This window comes from Meleagris gallopavo, chromosome 1 (assembly GCF_905368555.1).
Source record: "Meleagris gallopavo chromosome 1, MGAL_WU_HG_1.1, whole genome shotgun sequence".
In the NCBI taxonomy this organism is placed as follows: domain Eukaryota; kingdom Metazoa; phylum Chordata; class Aves; order Galliformes; family Phasianidae; genus Meleagris; species Meleagris gallopavo.
This window is the reverse complement of record NC_139404.1, coordinates 193,259,814-193,277,451: the sequence shown is the minus strand read 5'-3', so window position 1 is coordinate 193,277,451 and position 17,638 is coordinate 193,259,814. Positions and strand designations below refer to the sequence as shown.

Here is a 17,638-nt window from a genome sequence, read left to right as displayed (position 1 = left end):
CAGGAGAACATTCCACCTCCCTAGAACAGCTGAGTCTCCACATCCCCATGAAGGAGCCAGGAGGGCTCAGCCCTGGCTTCTGCTGGGAGGACCCAACCACACGACAGCAGCCTGCAGCCCCTGCCCTCCCCACAAGCGCTCCGCAGGGCAAGAGAGGAGATGCCCAGCTGGTACTCACTGGCTTTCTCCATTCGTGCAAACTGCCCTGCTATCAACCACGACAAGGCTGTGACTGCTGCAAGTGCTCCTATGTGCAAGAAAGGGGCTGTGGCCTGTAGGACACAAGAACAGGAGAGAAACAGTGATTAAAGACCCCAGCATCCTCCAAGTTCATTCATCTTGTGGGCTCCACAGCACATCTGGTGATTCCATTTTGAGTTGAATTTCACAGCATTCCTGCTTAAGGCTCCTGCATCTGCTTTGGCCCTTTCTGCTAAACCCTACTGCTACCCTTGGCACTCAGACCACTACGAAAGGAAAGCAAGAAAGCTCTAACCCCCTTGCAATAACATATATTTGATAGAGGCCTCCTTAGATACCATGCAATTTTAGGCAAGGCTCTTGGTGCCACTGAGACTCTTCCTGTAGTCCAGTTGAACACACAGGACTGGACATCATCGTGATGCAACACCATGAGAGAAAGTTTGAGACAGTTCCTCTGAGTCATGCTTCTGTCCTCCAGTGTCTGCCTCTATCTTTAGAAAGCAGGGAAAAGGGAAGCACTTCTGAGAAATATTAGTCACTTGCATGAATGCTATTTTTTTCTCCCCAGATTTGTGTATTATTACCAAATATTCAGCAGTAATCAACAGTAGAACCTCTCAAGCCTTTCATAGGCTCTGAGTTCAAAGGAAAGAGCCCAAGATATGGAAGCAGAGTGACTGCTTCTTCGCCCACGTAGGGAAGCATGCCCATAGAGAACTTACCTGCAGTGAGATAAATACCATCTCCCATTCGTCGTCCCAGAGCTGTGCTATCGATGACATTGTCACCACGGTGGTTATCAAGGTCGTCATCAGGCCAATCTGCAGTGAACAGAGTGGAACCTCTGTATTGTTGTTATAAAAATATAAGTTTCTACAGCTTGGGAAATGGAGAGAAAAAAAGCTTGCGTATGTAGTAAGTGAACTAAAACCATTAGTCTTAGGACTCAGAATGAGAGAGGTTGGGTTTGTGTGCTGTCCCAGCATAATCTCCCCTTCCCCACCAGTGGGGATACAGCACAGGGCCCAGTAGGACACATCTCACAATGGCTGAAGTCCCACTTTCTTCACACAGAGGTCAACTGTGTGGAAGGATCAGGTGCTTTGCCCTGCCGACAAAGTGTTGAATAGAGGTTGGGTTCTGCCATGCAGCTTCAAGCAATGATCCCAGAATCTCGTGGCCCTTCTGCAATGTACTGTGGTAGGTTGGTGAGCTTCACCCACCTTGCCTCTCCATCTCTTCTCTTTAGATATAAACCTTAGATAAACCCAACAGATGGTGAAATTGCCCTTCAGTAAAGGGTGAATATATATGTATATCCCCACTGCTAAGCAGTCATCTCTGAGATGGGTCAGCACAGCTTTGATATGACTGCACTTGGGTTTGAGATGGCAACAGCTGCATGGCCAGCATTCAAGCCATGTTCACAGAGCAGTGAAAATAGATATCGTAGCACGAGAAGAGGCTCTAGGTGACACATTGGCTGAACAGGATGCGACCCAGTCCATCAGCCACTTCCCCCAGCTGACCCCCCATCTCCAAGTGGAAGCAGTCAGAAGGTTGAGCGGAGCAGTCAAAAAGGAAATGTCACCTCCACTTCAAAGGTAAAAAGTTCAAACCATCAAAACCTGCCATAGAAATAACTTCAGTTTAAAGATCTGACAGACTACATGTGGGCTGTCTATCAAAAAACAGTTTGCCATCCTCCGCCTCTCTGTCTGCTATCTCAGCTCTGCTGTGCTGCGTGCCTGCTGGATTCAAAGGATGCTGCTGCTGTCTTGATCTTATGTACTGTCTGCACCTGAAATCAGTCCAGGAGACAAGCTGATACTTAGCAATGAATTGATCATCTAGGATGCCCTGGACCTCTCTAGACTAACTTTACTTTTTCTTAATATCTCAGACAAACAAAAACTCTACATCCCCAACATCTGCACATAAGGACAAGATCCATCCTCTAGTTTAGCCTTTGGTCACCCCCAACTCTCCATAGGAACAAGTAGCACCAGTTCAATGAGAAAGCTGAAAGAAATGGTGCTGTTCGCCCATATCAGTCTTTTCATGTGCTTTAATCCATACTTGAAGGTAACTCAGGATGGTTGCAGAGAGCACAGTAACTTATTTCAGCCTCTTATCTCCCCCTTCCTAGAAAGGAGATGTGGGGAAGGGCAGAGAGAGACAGAGCAATGTGTCTGAGTGGCGATGGGTTCTTCTTGGAAGAAGGGAGGCAGGGTGGGTTTCTGTAGCAAGGAGAACTGCCTGATCTCCAACACATTCCTCTTCAGGACTTACTCATCCAAACCCACCAACCACCTGGAGCGCATCTGAAAATACCATCTCCCCAATGAAGAAACATATGTTAGACTCAAGGATCAACAACTTATTTTCCAGCAGCAGTCAGACGGCCTCCTCCCCCTCTTTACGTTGCATCTTCTCCTCACCTTGAGGAAGAACCAATTCTATCACTTCTAGAAAAAGACAACTGAGGGGAAAGGGAGGCCTGTGTTCTGCCTTCAGGAGGTGCATTGGCACGCACAGGACCGGTCCCTTAATTACCTATTAGCAAATTGCCAGTTAAAATATAATGCTGCCAAGCCATTTGCTTTGGCACTGTCTCTGCTACCCTTCCTCTCCCCTTCTGTACTCCAAACATCAGGTCTGCATCTTCTCTTGTATTTCACAGAAATCTTACTCAAGCTGCTTTACGTGCAAAGCAAGGCCTCTTGGGACTTCAGCAAACCCCAGCCTCTACAATGTCAGTGTAAAGCTGGGGGTGCACATGTTCTCCTGGGGCTTTTCCTGCACCACTAACTTCAACCACATCCCAAACAGCTTCACATCTGCTCAGCCGCTCCCACACGGCTGGGCTCAGCACAGAGCAATGTGAGAGAGGTTCGTAACAGAGTACCACACTGAGCTGAGACCAAAGTCAAGTTGCTCTCACGAAACAGAGGTTTTCACTTCAGATGTTCATCCCCTGTCAGCAGGGACCCTGAAGCAGTTCACCAAGCACAAAGCAAAGTCTTTGTTCCCAGGCTTTGATTGCCACTACTGCTAATTTGCTCAGTCCTACGAGATGAGAACTCAAGCACCACCAACATGTAAAGTCTATGCTCTTCCCCCAAGCTCCAGGACAGTGAGCATCCCATGCAGCATCCACTCCCTCACCTCATGTTTAATTAAAACCTCTGCTCCCTTCCAAGCTGAAAAGGGCTGTTTACCTTGTGAAGCCAGTGTAGGTTCATTTGCTGTCCCACAGCTATGTGACATAGTGCTAGTATCTGGAAAGAAGAAAACAAGAGTCAAACAATGGCACATCATGACCTTTAAGTGTTTGCACATGCAGGAACACACCACCTGCCCCAAGGCAACCAAACAAGAGCATCCCATCAGGATTGGGATGGTCGCAGAATTAAAGAATGGCCTGGGTTGGAAGAGACCTCAAGGATCACGAAGCTCCAACCCCCCACCACAGGCAGGGCCACCAACCTCCACATTTCACAGCAGCCCAGGCTGCCCAGGGCCCCATCCAAGCTGGCCTTGAACACCTCCAGGGATGGACGGGGATCCACAGCCTCTCTGGGCAGCTGTTCCAGCACCTCACCACTCTCTGAGTAAAGAACTTCCCCCTCACATCCAACCTCAATCTGCCCTCCTTCAACATCAAACCATTTCCCCTTGATCCACTTGAAAGCCAGGAATGTGGAAGAAGAGACTTTGCCCTCCAAGAGGCAGAGAGTTGGAGAGTGTGGTCCATAGGTGCACAGCTCCTGGGAACCCTATATGGGTTTCACTGCAGGGAAGTTGGACTAGATGACCTTTCCAACTTCCAGCTCAAATGATTCTGTGGGCAAGATACTGGCTTGCTGCCTGCATGGGCACCCCATTAAACACGGAACCTCATCACACTAGGGGAAACAACTTGCTCTTGGGTTTCATCGACACACCAAAGTTGGACTTTGTCATACTAAGGGAAGCAAGAATTGTTTTTCTCCTTAAGCCAATTGCACCTCCAGCATCAGGGTGTTTATATTTGCACTGTATCACCTGTGGCTGAGGACCACACATTTTTCACTTTCTATTTATTTCAGGCCACTTAAAGCCATGAGAGAGAAAAAGAAAAAAATCACTTCTGAAAGGAAAATTACTCAGGTTATGGGAAGAGTGAGGAATTCATGGCCTTTAAAAAGAAAATAATGCACAAACCTTGGGCAAATGACATTTCTGTTATACTCACCAGTAACACTGTAATGTACGTAAAGCCAGCAGCAGTTGTTACAAGTATTGGAATGGACCAGTCACTCCAATATCCCATTCGGTTATATAAAAACCTGAAAGGTAAGTATGAAATAGAGATTAAGGAATTCAACACCATAGCAACTTCAGCACGATGAGATAGAACTTTAGAAAATGGGCCTTTCTGCTTCCAGTGTACAGATGAGAGATAGGCAGCAAAAAGCACAAACCACTCTGAAACAAAACCCCGAGTCTGTGCTTTGATCCCTCATGGGAAATTAACTCTGCAAAGAGGAATCAGACAATTATGTCAAACACAGCAACAACATTACTTTGGAAAAAAAAACCACATCAATTTGACATGAGGAGGGCTTGAGTTTTCAGAAGAATATTCCCTACAAACAAGAGAAAAGTTGCATTTGTTTTTTGCCTAAGCTGTCCCATGTGTTCACAGAATAATAAATTCAATAAAGAGATCACATCAAGGACAGGGGAAGAGAACAAATGTTGCTGTGCATCACTGTGTCGTGCACTCAAGGTCCAAACTCATTTCCAAGGGACAAGGTGATGGAAGAAATGGGATCTTTGTACACATCACAGACAGTGTCTCCTATTCCAGTGGTGGAAAGAACATATGATTTAACCCACAGGAACCACATGCAGATGTGACAGGGGAGATTCAGGTTGGATACCAGGAAAAGGTTCTGCCCCATTGGGCGGTGGGCATGGCAGAGCTCCCAGGGCAGTGGGCACGGCCCTGAGCTGCCAGAGCTCACACTGGGACACTGCTCTGATAAAGGGTTGGGTTTGGGGGCTCTGTGGGGCCGGGGTTTGACTTGGTGATCATTATGGATTCCTTCCAACTCAGGACATCTAGTGATTCTACGATTCCTGCAAGAGTGGAGACAGAAATTTGCCTTAAGGTTTCCCAAAAGGGGTCTGGTTTGAGAAACTGCATTCTTCTGATCTTTTTCAGATTCATGATCTTCTGGGGGAAGAGCATAGACTTTACAAGGTCTGTTTGCTCAGCCTGAAGGATGCCTATGGACTTCCTGACGTAGTGAATTCCCTTGTTCCAGTCCTGCCTTGGAACTGTAAGAGATGGGCCGTTCAATGCCTCTGTGATCCGATCTTGGCAAGAAGCAGCAGCAATCATAGGCTCATCAAGGTTGGGAAAGACATCCCAGATGATCCAGTCCACCTATCCACTTACCACCAATATTCCCCCACTAACCCATGTCCCTCAGTACAACATCTAAACGTTTCTTGAACAACTCCCAGGACAGTGACTCCACCACCTCCCTTGGCAGCCCATTCCACTGCCTGATCACAATTTGGGAGTGAATTAAAATAAAATAAATTTTTCCCAGTATCCAACCTGAAGCATCCTGATGCTCTGGAGGATCAGAGCAGGGACTGAAGCAAAGTTGGAATAGTACTGAGATACAGATGACATGAGAGTAGCTAAGGTTGGAAAGGATTTCTGGGTCCTTCTGGGCCAACGCAGCTCCAGCAGAGACTCCCAGAGCAGAATGCCCAGCACCACATCCAGGCAGCTTCAGGAGCTCCCCAGGGAGCAGCCCCCAGCCCCACTCTGGTCCCAGTAATACCACACAGCACAGAAGTGCTGCCTGAGGTCCTAGGAGGCCCCCTGGGCTCCAGGCTGTGCTCAGGTCTCCAGGCTCCACCAGCACTGGTGCTGAGCTCTGTTCTCTCCCATCTCCCTGCAGGGACCCCCAGGCCTGGGCGAGCTCCCTATCAGCCTCCTCCTCTCCAGGGGGAGATGTGGACGCCTTCAGACCCTTTTCTGTATCCTGCAGATATATATCCAAAGCATTTATCCCCAAGCCAATTTCTCTAGTTCTTCTACCATGGGTGTCCAACCTGTTGTCTTGCTTGGGCTGCACTAAGTGAAGAGAATCATAGACTGATTAAGGCTGGAAAAGACCTCTAGGATCATCTAGTCCAACCATCAACCCCTCTCCGCTGTGCCCACTAACCAAAAGGAACCAAAGAGGGATCGTTATGAATCATATACAAAATATAGTTAATGTTTATGAACAACAAAACTTTTATTTTATATATATACTTATTTATTAAAACATAAAAAAGAGGGCAACAAAAGCCTAAAACTAATGAGTTGGACAAGTATGTATCTAGATCATCACTCACACATATCACACTCATCAGGTTTCCCAGCTCTCTATTCCAGAGGGCAGCCTCAGCTCAGCAGCCTGTCTCTCTGCTTTGCTTTCACGGAGCCACAGTGCAACAAGAGCTTTATGAACAGGAGCACCAGGTGAAGCAGTCCATTATTCACAGTGGCAGCACAGTAAGAGACAGTCCCCTGTGACTGCCAGTGGGTCTCAAATGTCAAATTTGCATTTAAATAGCAATACCCAGTAAAAAAATCATGGAGGTGGACTAGAAAGTCATTAAAGCACTTTACAGCAAAGCCACAGCAGGACATGAGGTCGACCCAGTCAAGTTCCTCCTCCAGCCTAAAAGATTGTCGAGAAATGCAGGAGGAAATATGGCCCAAGGGAGCAACATCCTCCTAAACAAAGATATCTCCTTTTCTCCATCCCAGCCTCCCAGATGGAAGCTGGTATCACCAACAGCATTTCTGACTGCAAAAGCTTTTGAAAATTCTCTGTGCACAGTTGATAACAAACCACAGCACGTACGCACTTCCTTCTGTGCCACCTCCCACTTCCCTGGGCAGCCAGAAGGATTAAAAGATGCTTTTAAAAAAATTCCTGTTATTGGATGCCTTTGTAAGTTTGTTCTGGAACCAACATCTCTTGCTACAGCAGGCAACCTGCTTGCAGGGCCCACACACCCATCTCCTGCACCAATGCTGTCTATGGCCACCATATGCCCAACCCTGTTTCCATCAAAACAAGCAGAGATTCCCCAAGAGCCGGTCCCAAAGCACCCAGATCCCACTATACCAGAAGAGAGGCAGTCAGATGCCAGAACCCTTCTTGCAACTTCAGGTCTGATTTGAATTAAAACTTTTCCCAGTGGATTCCTGGGAAGAAAAAAGCCCACAACATTACTATGTTGGCTTGCATTTGCGTTAACAATCTTCATGCTGGTACAGAAAGTACAAAATGGCTATAGAATCACAGAATGATAAAATGGCCTGTGTTGAAAAGGGCCACAATGCTCATCCAGTTCCAAACCCCCTGTTGCGTGCAGGGTCACCAACCAGCAGCCCAGGCTGCCCAGAGCCACATCCAGCCTGGCCTTGAATGCCTCCAGGGAAGGTGGATGAGCAGTCCTGCTCACACAGACACAGCAGAAACGCAAGACCTGGAGCAGCACTTGGCTGCATTGACCTCCTGGCCCATGTCCATGTTCTGCTCAAGGACTCCAAAAAGAAGAAGAAGAACAAGAAAAAAAAAGAGAGGGTTTCTCTGAATTCTTTGCTCATGGCACCACTAACAACTTCCTTAGCACAGCTTCTGTACATTCAGGATTTTGCTCTGATGCTTCTTCAAAGTGACCTTCTGGACTTCGTTTTAAAGCAGTTATTTGCACATCAAGTGCTGTTTCCATGGTAGTTATGAATCAGATGAGCCTTCTCCAGAATGAAGGAAGAAAACAAAATACATTTCTACAGAGACTCACATTTGTAGCCCTTCTCCAGAGGAAATGCAGCCAGGTTTACAAAACACAGCACCCACTAAGCAAGACGGAGCTTTTCATTACAGTACGGAGCTTTGACACAGCACAAATCTAAAGTAAAATGCAACTAAATGTAGATATGAAAGAGGAAATCATAGAATCACAGAATGGCCTGGGTTGCAAAGGAGCACAGTGCTCACCCAGCTCCAACCCCCTGCTGTGTGCAGGTCACCAACCAGCAGCCCAGGCTGCCCAGAGCCACATCCAGCCTGGCCTTGAATGCCTGCAGGGATGGGGCATCCACAGCCTCCTTGGGCAGCCTGTTCCACTGCCTCACCGCCCTCTGCGTGAAAAAACTTCCTCCTAAAATGCAAACAAAACAAAAAACAAAAAGATCCCTGCAGCTGCAAATGAGTATTCACAGTGTTCCCAGGGCTTTTTTTATTATTTTTTTTCCTGCATGATTTTACAGCTCTTTCCCAACTTTGGGCTAAGACAGATTTGTCTTTAGCGGACCAGGAGTATTCACATCCTGTTCTGAAGGTGTAAACTGAAAGAGAGAGCAACTGCAAAATAGCCTGAAAAATGAAGAAAGAATCAAGCATTTCCTTTTTGCTCCTGCTCTAAACAGCAAGAGTGGCAATGATGAGTTTCAGTTCTCAGTGTGAGTCTGAGTGGAACAAGAAAAGCACACTTTGCTGGGAGGAGACAGCTCACAACATTAAGTCAGTAAACACTCTCCATCACACAGACTCCCAAGCAGGCAGTTTATGTAAGAAATAAATAAAATAAAAAGTTTTAAAACGCTGTTGAAATATTATTTTTGACAAGAAGATGTTGTTAAAGCAGTTTGGTTAAAGCAGAGCCCAAGGTACTATATAAATGTTTTCGGATGCTGCTGGGATGGTAGAAGGGAGGATGACTTGCAGCACTGGGGGGAGCTGGCAGTACCCCAAACTGCCAAGCACATCCCAGTGGAAAGCTTGTTTACAGCTTCTTCCAACGTTGCACAATTTCCCACACCCTTTTCTGCTCCAGGCTGAATGCTTTTTTATTTGGACTTCGCGGAAAGTTTCAGCCAGATTGCTCAGTGCTTCTGAAAACAGCCGACCACAGAAACAAATCAACAAAAACAAAAGGCTTCTCGACAACTTCAGCTCTGCTTTGTTTGCACAAGCTGTTTACAAGGCAGCACACCTGCCCCAAGCTCTGTCACAGCAGACAAACAGAGATGGGAGATGTATTACTACCATCAATGCAGGCAGGCAGGAGAAGCGCTCAGCCTCACTCCCCATTGACTGTCATTAAAGACAGTCATTAAAGAGTCCATCAGAAGGACTTAAATGCATCCAACCTGGTTTGAAGCAGCTCTTAGAGGTGCACAATGGGCAGATTTGCTGATGGGACACTACTCACCAGTTGATTTCATTGTAGTCATTGTGAACTTCCCACCAGAAGTAAAACCAGACCAGAGTCAGGAAGAAGGATGAGGTGAGGATCAGGAACCAGAGGCGCTCCCACTGTGGACAGGAAGAGAAATCACATTAATACTATTGCATCATCATGTCCCACATCTTTTCTAGAGGCTGTCGAGGTTGGATGGAGAAAGCAGACATCTCTGAGGGTGAGATTTTAGTCACATCAGAGTGAACCTGGCTGCAAGAAACTCTTAGGTCACTTCTAGGTTACAAACCTTGCGGGTCAAATGCTTGATGCAACAACCCTGAAAGCTTTGGGTCAGGTCAGATCTCACTCTTTCCACTCATTTCATCAGAAACGCAGGTAGATGGAATATCATAGAATCACGAAGGCTGGAAAAGTACTCCCAGATCCCCAAGCCCAACCCCAACCCACTCCCACCAAGCCCACTGACCATATCCACAGTTCAGGACCACCTCCAGGGATGATGACCCTCCCATTCTGTGGGCAGCCTGTGCCAATGCCAGAACACCCTTTCAGAGAATGAATTGTTCCTAATAACCAATGTATGCTTCCCCTGACAAAACTTAAGGCAACTCCTGTCACCAGCTCTGGGCAGAAGTGTCACTCACCACATAGGTACATCTTGTGTAGTGTTGGGACAGCACTCAGGGCAGGTGGAACGAGGGATTTTCTGGGCACAGAGCTCTATTTTTGTTCGGTTGAGGTTGGGTGCTTTTGGCATATGAGGCAATTGTTTAACCAACTTTTCCATCCAATGTGAGAGATGCAACTCAACATCTCACTCTGCCATCAGTTCAGCGTAAATAACAGCAACCACCACATGGCAAGGATTCTACACAGCAAGTTGGTGAATCACAGAATCATAGAACGGCCACATATGAACCTCTCCTCTCCTTCCCCCATGGCACTTCTGCAGATCCTGTAGAGCCAAACCACCCAACCACAGTATTTATTCCCACCACCACCACATATGTAAGCCTTCAGCAAATAACACAGCAGTCTTAAGAGACCACAGCCACACCAGATGAAAGACATTTCCATCAGTGTTCAGTTTAGAGAAATGTTTCAAGCAGTAATCACCACCACCTCCCAAAACAGTAAAAATAATCCCCCCAAAAGCTTTTCAGTTCTCCCACTCCAAAGGCACGGGTCAAATCCTAAGCCATAAGGACGTCCATGGAGAGAACCTTTGCAAGAAAACTGTCCCTAACCAACACCATTTCCATGTTTCCCTTGCTGGTTTTACTTCACAGGCATTAAATAACCCACCTTTCTGCTTCATTTTGTTCAGAACAAAACACTGAAATAAATTAGGTATGGAAAGTATTCAAACGAATCTTCTCTTCCCACAACAAGCAAGAAGGGAAGTGAAGTCCATGAGCAACACTACTGCTATGATTTCCTTCCAAGTCCTGAGCATACCATTAATCTCTTTTGAAAATGCCCTTTTCTCTACTGAATTGTCACGTGGGTTTTTAATTATGCAAAAGTATCTAACCAGTATAAAACAGTGTTTTGGTGATACATAAGCAACTCTGTTCTTCTCTGCCTTCTCTTTCCATCTTAAAGGCTGAAACTATTTACGTGGCCATGCTGTTTCATCTCCCATCACCCTGGATATCGGCATTTGATGCTGCTCTTCCTTGTATGCTCCAGTTTATAAAAAGTGCCAAACAAAGGAAGCAATAAGAGATTGAAATTATGTAATTTTCCCTGTGCCAATAAATGAACAAACAAATGAATAAATGAACTATGTTTTCTGATAGAAATCCCTCATTGTTGGCCAGTATTACAGTTCAAACTCAACTCAGCTCAAGTTTGGTACCCAACCTAAATCTCAGTGGTACTCAACTCCAAATCTCAGTGCTACAGGGTGCTTAACTCCGACCAGAGGCTTTGCATCCCAGAAATAAATGGGACAAAGGGGATCAGAAGGAGGAGTGTAGGTACTTCAACAGCACAGCTACTAGGAACAATCAAATCCACATGGCCAAATTGCTCTCTGCCATGAGCTTAGAGTCCACACATACACATCTGTATTTACAAGCATAGGTGGGCTCCTAAAGGAAAATTACAGAAATTGGAATGAGGATTTCCATACCAAATACCCCACTTTTGGTGGCAACCTCAGTGCTTGTGTCAGCCCAGGTGTCCGTGACTAAAACTTACCCTCCCTGGCCCAAAAAGCAGCAGTGAGGCTGTAGTGTATGAACCACCTCTATAGGCAACTGCCGTGGCACAGCTGAACCAAACCTGAGAAGTTTTGGATTAAAATTCACCCATGCAAATTTTGGGTTCCGTAAACACTCAAATAAAAACTCATTCACATCTCCACTCCATCCCACCAGAGCTCTCCAGGAAGAGGTAATTCCTTACCCTTTCAGTAGATTATTTTTTCTCAGTTTCTCTATTGTTTGCTGCTGTGTTTTCCTCCTCATCCTGGTCTAGCACCTCCTTGTACTTATCACCCATGTGGCTGAGTCCGTTACCCAGACAGGCTTCCCATGGCAAGTGAGTTTTAATGCATCTCAAGTGCTGAGAAATCAATCACAGGACTCTAAAAACATTGCCAAGACTACAGTCATGGAAAAATATCTACTAAAAGTGTGATTGTTCTACAAGCTACTGCACATTTTGACAAAAATATGAGTGAAGGTTAGGAAGTAATCCTTGATTTTGGACCAACATTACTTCCAAAATATTAATTCATAGAATAATTTTGGTCAATATTTATGCACTGGATTTGATAAACAAGACAAGGAAAACGTTTCGGAATGGATGATTTTTTTATATATGCATTCACACACAAGTAGCACAGCTTGTGTTGAGATCCCTGAGTGCTACTTTGGGTTTGCCCCACGACGTACTTCTGCCAGATGCACACACCTGGCTGATTTTGTGAAAGACCCTACAGATTCTTCATAAGTTGGAATACTCCAATGAGTTAAAATGCAGAAGCTTTCAGAAGAACAAGGAACATTTTCCCAGCACCACAGAGGTGGTTCGACAGCAACTGAAGCAGAGCAAGTCCAATCTACATGCACAGAGTATTAGATATAGTCTGGTTTTTGCACAACCTCCATCCAACAGTCCCTCATCCAAAGAGCTTTGTGAGTCTCTACTTCACAAGCTCCCACATGCTTTACAGTAGGGTGAAATATGCAACGTGCAACAGCCTCTAACCTCTGCTGCCAAAAATAAAGGGCTTAGGATCATGTTTTCACAATCACTCAATCACGGCCATAAGGAGGTGGAGGAGACAGTGCCAACTTGCTTACAGAAGTTCAAGCAGAACCACTAGAATGTTGAAAGATGCTTGAGAAAAAAAGAAGTCCACATTTTCAGCACCATGAGACTACAACAGCACTGACATTTTTGGCAGTTCTTGTAGAACACCTGTCTTCCTCCCCTCTCTGTCCCCTTAGGTTTCTCTCTCTCCTCACTGGGATAAAATAAGCGTGCTTGCTGGTTGTTTATCACTGAGCTCAACCACACTCATCTCACACAGCATTCAAGATTGTCCCGCAGGAGAACCTAAACCACATTTGCGTCAGCAACTTAACCCCAACCTGGATGCATTTGGGAAACAGCTCACCCTCTGATCCTGTTCTCTGTGCTCTGGTTCATGGTGCAGAAGGGGGGGAAGCAGAAGATGCTCCATGGAGTGAAGTCAGTGCCCCTTAACCACAAACACACACCTGGCTCACAGGATGAGACCACAGCAAGCCCTAAGTGACCTCATCACCAAAAGGCTTGGGCTGTGGGCAGTGGAGCTCAGGACCACACCTCTTGCTAGTGTTGATGTGGCCAAGGTGTCTTGTGGAATGGCACAAAACAGGATTAGTCTAATTACACCAACATTGATTATTGAAGAGAAGCCATAAAGAGTCAGTGCTTTCCCCCAGCAAAGAGGCTGGATGTACCATGAGCTCAGTTAAGCTAAAAGAAACCAACAGATACCTCGGGTAATCCTTCACCAAGCACACCCAGCAACATGGCCACAGCCCCAAGGATGGAGAGCCTCATTTGAAACAACAGATTTGGATTTGAAAGCTCCAGAGCGAGCGTAATGGCAAAGCAAAACAAATTAAAGGGAATTAGCCAAATTGTGAATCATTTTGAAGCTGGCTTGTGCACTTCGCCTGTTCCTGGGCTATGAGTTTTGATCAAAATGGTTGGAAACAGCACTGAACATCACATCAGGCAGCATAAGTGGTTTCTCCAGTGTGGGGATTAGTTTTGGGTAAGCAACCCAGCCTCTTTTGCTGCATCACCCCAGCACATACAGAGCTTGCAGCATTATTTACCACCCGGAACCAGTGGAGCAGGGAAGCAGACGGGCTGAGGAAGATTATTTTTATTTCCTACAAGATCTGTAGGAGGCTACATGGAATTCATCTGCACACAGAATCCCACCTACCCCTCCTACGGGGATGACTTAATTTACTCAAGCCTGCTATGTTAGAACCCATTAATTTTTGCAGTCTGATTGCACTCATCCTGGAAGACATCATAGAACCACAGAACATCTTGAGCTGGAAGGGGCCCTGGGGATCACTGAGTCCATTCCTCACTGTGATACCATTTTTAAATCAAATGAATTCATTAAATTAATACATTTACTATTTTACTATTTCTATTTATTTTGCCTTTTTTTCATTAACATAATTCCTTTAGAGGATATGTCTTGGCTACAGCCAGAAATAAATCCTTTGCCAAAATTAGCCATGTGCACAGCTGATGCCCATTTGCCTTGCACAGCTATTCTCTGAAGAATTATGGGATGAACATCTTCTGCTTTTCTCAAGATGAAAGAACAGCGTCCATTTGATAACTGACTTGAGGAATGCTTATCGAGCCCCTCCATCACCAAATGGGCCACTGCAGTCCCCAGATCAGCACAACATCGTGATCTGAGCAGGGTGTGATTTGGACTCAGAGGAGGAAAATGTAAAATCCTAAAGTCCAGATTGCTCGGGGTGATCAGAAGGGATGTTCATTGACATGTTTCCCTCTTCTTTGAGCATAAAAACATATTTTTTTTTGTTAAACTGAATCGATCTGAAAGTGGATCATCGTGGAATCATAGAATCACCAAGGTTGGAAAAGACCTCTAATTACATCCCTGTCTGGGACACAGAGCAAAATAACATGTTGTGAGACTGCATTAATCTGTATATTGACTCCCAATGCATTCCTGAAACTGACCAAAATGCTGTGCAATGCTCAAACAAAGCTAAGCTGCTTCCCATGCCCCTTCCTTTGCATTCAGCTGCAAGAAGACACTGCATTTTCAGAAGGGTCAGTACGCTGCTGACATAAGGTCTGTTCTGCCAAAGCCAACAGAAGCCCAGCCTGCAGCCAGCTGATTTACTGGCAGCTTATGGATGAAGTCGAGCATAAACACTTTGCTTCACTGAAGTATTTGGAGTCCCTGCAGCCAACACTGAGCCCACAGCAATTGCCAGAAACCTCTTGTCAGCTCCATCCCATGCAAGCAGCATGACTTCATGTCCTTGAGATGTGCCCACACCCCCTGGCATCAGGACAGAACTGCAACAGCAAACCCACCGCCTCCAGCTTCCTCTCTGGCAAACAGGATCAGCATGGTTTCAAAATGGACCGGAATGAGAGAAGCAGGCTTTGAACTGGGAGCAGGTGAGAGGAAACGCTGGTGCCAGATGGATTAAGGGCTCCATTCCTCCAACGAACAGCTCATAGCAAACAGCGCTCTGTCGGTCAGCGTGGGTGAAGTTGGGTCCCTTCCATTTGCACGCATGCCCCTAGACGCCTTCTGGGGAAGGCAGCTGGATGTCATTGCTGTGATGGCTCTGGGACTTTGCCCCATGATGTAGGGGTGAGGTTGTGAGTGCCTGGAAGCGACAATGCACAACAAAAAAGATTCTTTTTTCTTTTTTTTCCCTGATTAAAATGTGTTTTCTCTAAAAGGCTTTGAGCCAGAAAAACGCTAACAACTTTACACCAAGGCACCGCTGAGACCAATCAGAGGAAAAGATCAGCCACAAAACCACACGTTGTTGAGTCCAATGGTTGCACCAAGTGCATTACCAGACGCCATGAAAACCCTTAGCTTTGTCAAATGGGGCTGAAAGCAAGGCAAGAATCACAGAATCATAGAATGGCTTGGAAGGGAGCTCAAGGATCACGAAGCTCCAACCCCCCACCACAGGCAGGGCCACCAACCTCCACATCTCACAGCAGCCCAGGCTGCCCAGGGCCCCATCCAACCTGGCCTTGAACACCTCCAGGGATGGACGGGGATCCACAGCCTCTCTGGGCAGCTGTTCCAGCACCTCTCCACTCTCTGAGTAAAGAACTTCCCCCTGACATCCAACCTCAATCTGCCCTCCTTCAACTTCAAACCATTTCTCCTTGTCCTGAATAACTTCTGCATTCCAGCAGAAGTGAGTCGGCTCTGCAGGTGCTCTGGTCTTCCAATAAAACTCAATAAAGCAAAAAGACAGTTCCTCAAAGCAGGGCTCAAACAACAAAATGTGAAAGCAAGAAAAACAAAGTAGCTATTGATTCTCAACAGCACCTTTACTCTGGAGGGCCTTGAATGAAGGAAGATCATCACTAACATTTACAAAGCAAAGCCAAACACCTTAACAGAGCAAGAAAAGCCCTTTGTCATAGATTGCTACGAGGGGGCCCAGCCCTTGCTAGAAAGCAAAGGGAGGATGATGGGGAGCATCCACTACCAACTAAAGAGGCAGGAGGCTGAAGGGCAGCAAAAGGATTAGACAAACCCGCGGAAATCAATAGAAAAGCTACCACTGGCCTCCCTGTGCCCTGGCTCTGAACCAACATCTTTTATTGCTAGATTCATTATTTCAGGAAAGTGGATAAATTGAGTTTCCTTTCAATTCTACATTCCTCTCTGCTGTTAATTTAGATTTCACGCTGCACCGGGAAATCACTCATCATTAAATGCTATTGGCAGAGCTGGCGCCTTCCTTGTCTCACTGCTCCTTCGAGCAGAACCGAGGGTTATTCTGCCAGAGCTGTTCAGAGATCACCTTCCTCCTGTTAAACACGTGTTTTTCTACCTCCTCCTTAAAATAGTTGGCTTTCTGAATCCAAAAACCGAGCGCTCTGTGGTGCTGTGTTTTGAAAATTCAGTGCAATCCAGAGCCATAAAAAATATCCCTCACCTCTCCATGTGAGTATTAAGCTATAATAAACAGAGTGCACAGGAACCTGCACCAAAAAAACCCTCAGAGCAGAAAATTGTTTCTGCTATTTCATGTGCTGATAGTATCTGCGCTCCAGTTGGGGGTTCCAGTGACCAGACAACATTTAGCTTATTTCTAACAAATACAACCAGCCACTGAAAAATGTGGAAGGAATTCAGACCGCATAGAAAAAGCAGTGAGTGTATTTACATGTACCTACCCCAGACAAAAATTACTATTTACGCCTATGTGAGGTTATAGCTGTCTCCATGTACAGTCAACCAGAGGTTTTCCCCAAGCAAGAGTTTCAATTAAATGCTCTAAATTTGCTCTGGAGGAAGCTAGCCCTCTTTGTTGGGTGTTTAAAGCACCCTCCTACTTCCACCCCACCTTCAGCTAGACAGCAATACCTCCCCCATCATCCAGCCTACAGGTCTCTCCTGCAGAGCAGAAATATATTTCACCTCCAGACCCTATGACTGTAGGGAATTTACGTGGTAACTTTGAGCACAAGGGGTGCTGATCAGCCTCAGCTCTGCCTGCTCTCTCCAGCAAAAATGCCACCATCTGAGCCAGGACCTGGAGCATCTACCAGCACAGCTTGTGCTTCCCAGTGGGAAACAAAGGAGCGACTGGAGGGACTGATGGCCTCCGAGAAACGCCAATCATCCAACATGTAGAAGGCTCTTGTTCAAGTCACAGTGCCTCTGGGAACTCACTTTCTGCCCTCATGACAGATCCCACCCATTCCAAGTCCTGAATTGTCCCCAGATCTGGCAGTGCGTTAGTTAGGATGTGCACAAGTGAATTATAGAGTGATAGAATGTCCTGGGTTGCAAAGGAGCACAGCGCTCACCCAGTTCCAAACCCCTGCTGTGTGCAGGTCACCAACCAGCAGCCCAGGCTGCCCTGAGCCACATCCAGCC

At 46.2% G+C, this 17,638-nt stretch overlaps 1 protein-coding gene across 5 annotated transcripts in view; it reads right to left on the bottom strand.

Moving 5' to 3' along the window:
* Positions 1-17,638, bottom strand: part of GDPD5 (glycerophosphodiester phosphodiesterase domain containing 5) — a 157,954-nt gene that overhangs the window by 33,657 nt on the left and 106,659 nt on the right. For all 5 annotated transcript variants that reach the window (XM_085216660.1, XM_085216657.1, XM_010706274.4 and 2 more), the window contains exons 3-7: positions 9,490-9,593; positions 4,442-4,535; positions 3,426-3,485; positions 927-1,025; positions 179-272 (exon numbers count right to left, since the gene is read on the bottom strand). In XM_085216660.1, the coding sequence (XP_085072786.1) occupies positions 179-272; positions 927-1,025; positions 3,426-3,485; positions 4,442-4,535; positions 9,490-9,593 (451 nt within the window). The remainder of the gene's footprint in view (positions 1-178; positions 273-926; positions 1,026-3,425; positions 3,486-4,441; positions 4,536-9,489; positions 9,594-17,638) is intronic.